Genomic DNA, 839 nt, shown 5'->3' on the forward strand with positions numbered 1-839 from the left:
GTACAACAAAATCACGTAAAAAAAGAAACCTAGATAGCTAGCTTGCTATATCTTGATCTCCTGAAAGTGCAACTTCTTCGGCTTGCATGTGGCTCTGCACAAAGGACAAGTATTGTTTATCTTGAGCCATTTCAAAATACAAGAATCATGAAACAAATGCATGCACTCCATAATAGCTCTCGCTTCGTGTTCTTTCTCCATCTCTTCTTGGCAAACCCCACAAACAATGCCATCTTCTCCATCAACACTTAATGCTGTTGTGCAGGCAAGCGCTGGATCAATTGTGGGCTCCAATAACTTTGCGAGATGAATGGAAACCTGCAGCTCCACCTCCATTAATGCAGTCTTGAAATCTTTTTGTTGAGTTTGAGCTCGTGACATGGCTAAGTTTTTAGTCATTGTTTCTAATCTTACAAATTCAAGCTGTTCTTGATCACCACAATCGAAAGCTGAGCAATGAGTGCTCCAGTTACCGAGTCTGAGGAGCAACTCCGCTTTTGATATAGCAATCTCAAGCTCGTTCATCTGCTCCATTTATAGTGAAGGAGACAGGTTTAATTGGTTTACTTGAAAATGAAATCTAGCAATCTAAGTAAATGTAAAGAGGTCTTTGTTTTAGTACACAAAAAGGAATAGTACCGCCTATTCAATATAAGGCGGGAGTTGTATTATTACCCGTAAAAGAATAGTAAGTACTGTCTAGCCAATATATTAAGATTTGCAACTTTTGATAGGTGGCTGAGATTTGGTCCGCCGAAACTACAGAAATTAAAGTTTTTAGTTAAAAACAAACTAAAATTGGGAGATGCCTATGGCCTACCAATTGGGAGATGGTCCAT

The 839-nt window shown here is 39.0% G+C and overlaps 1 protein-coding gene across 1 annotated transcript; it reads right to left on the reverse strand.

Annotated features, from left to right (window-relative positions):
• LOC102616457 (uncharacterized) lies at positions 1 to 551 on the reverse strand. The gene has a single exon (XM_006470515.4). It carries the CDS (start codon positions 532 to 534, stop codon positions 46 to 48), a length of 489 nt encoding a protein of 162 aa, XP_006470578.2. The 5' UTR covers positions 535 to 551; the 3' UTR covers positions 1 to 45.
• Between the last annotated feature and the right edge of the window lie 288 nt (positions 552 to 839).

The sequence above is a fragment of the Citrus sinensis genome, chromosome 2 (assembly GCF_022201045.2).
Source record: "Citrus sinensis cultivar Valencia sweet orange chromosome 2, DVS_A1.0, whole genome shotgun sequence".
Taxonomy (NCBI): domain Eukaryota; kingdom Viridiplantae; phylum Streptophyta; class Magnoliopsida; order Sapindales; family Rutaceae; genus Citrus; species Citrus sinensis.

Coding starts and splice junctions, on each gene's coding strand:
- LOC102616457 (XM_006470515.4), bottom strand. CDS start 534: ATGGAGCAGATGAACGAGCTTGAGATTGCTATATCAAAAGCGGAGTTG.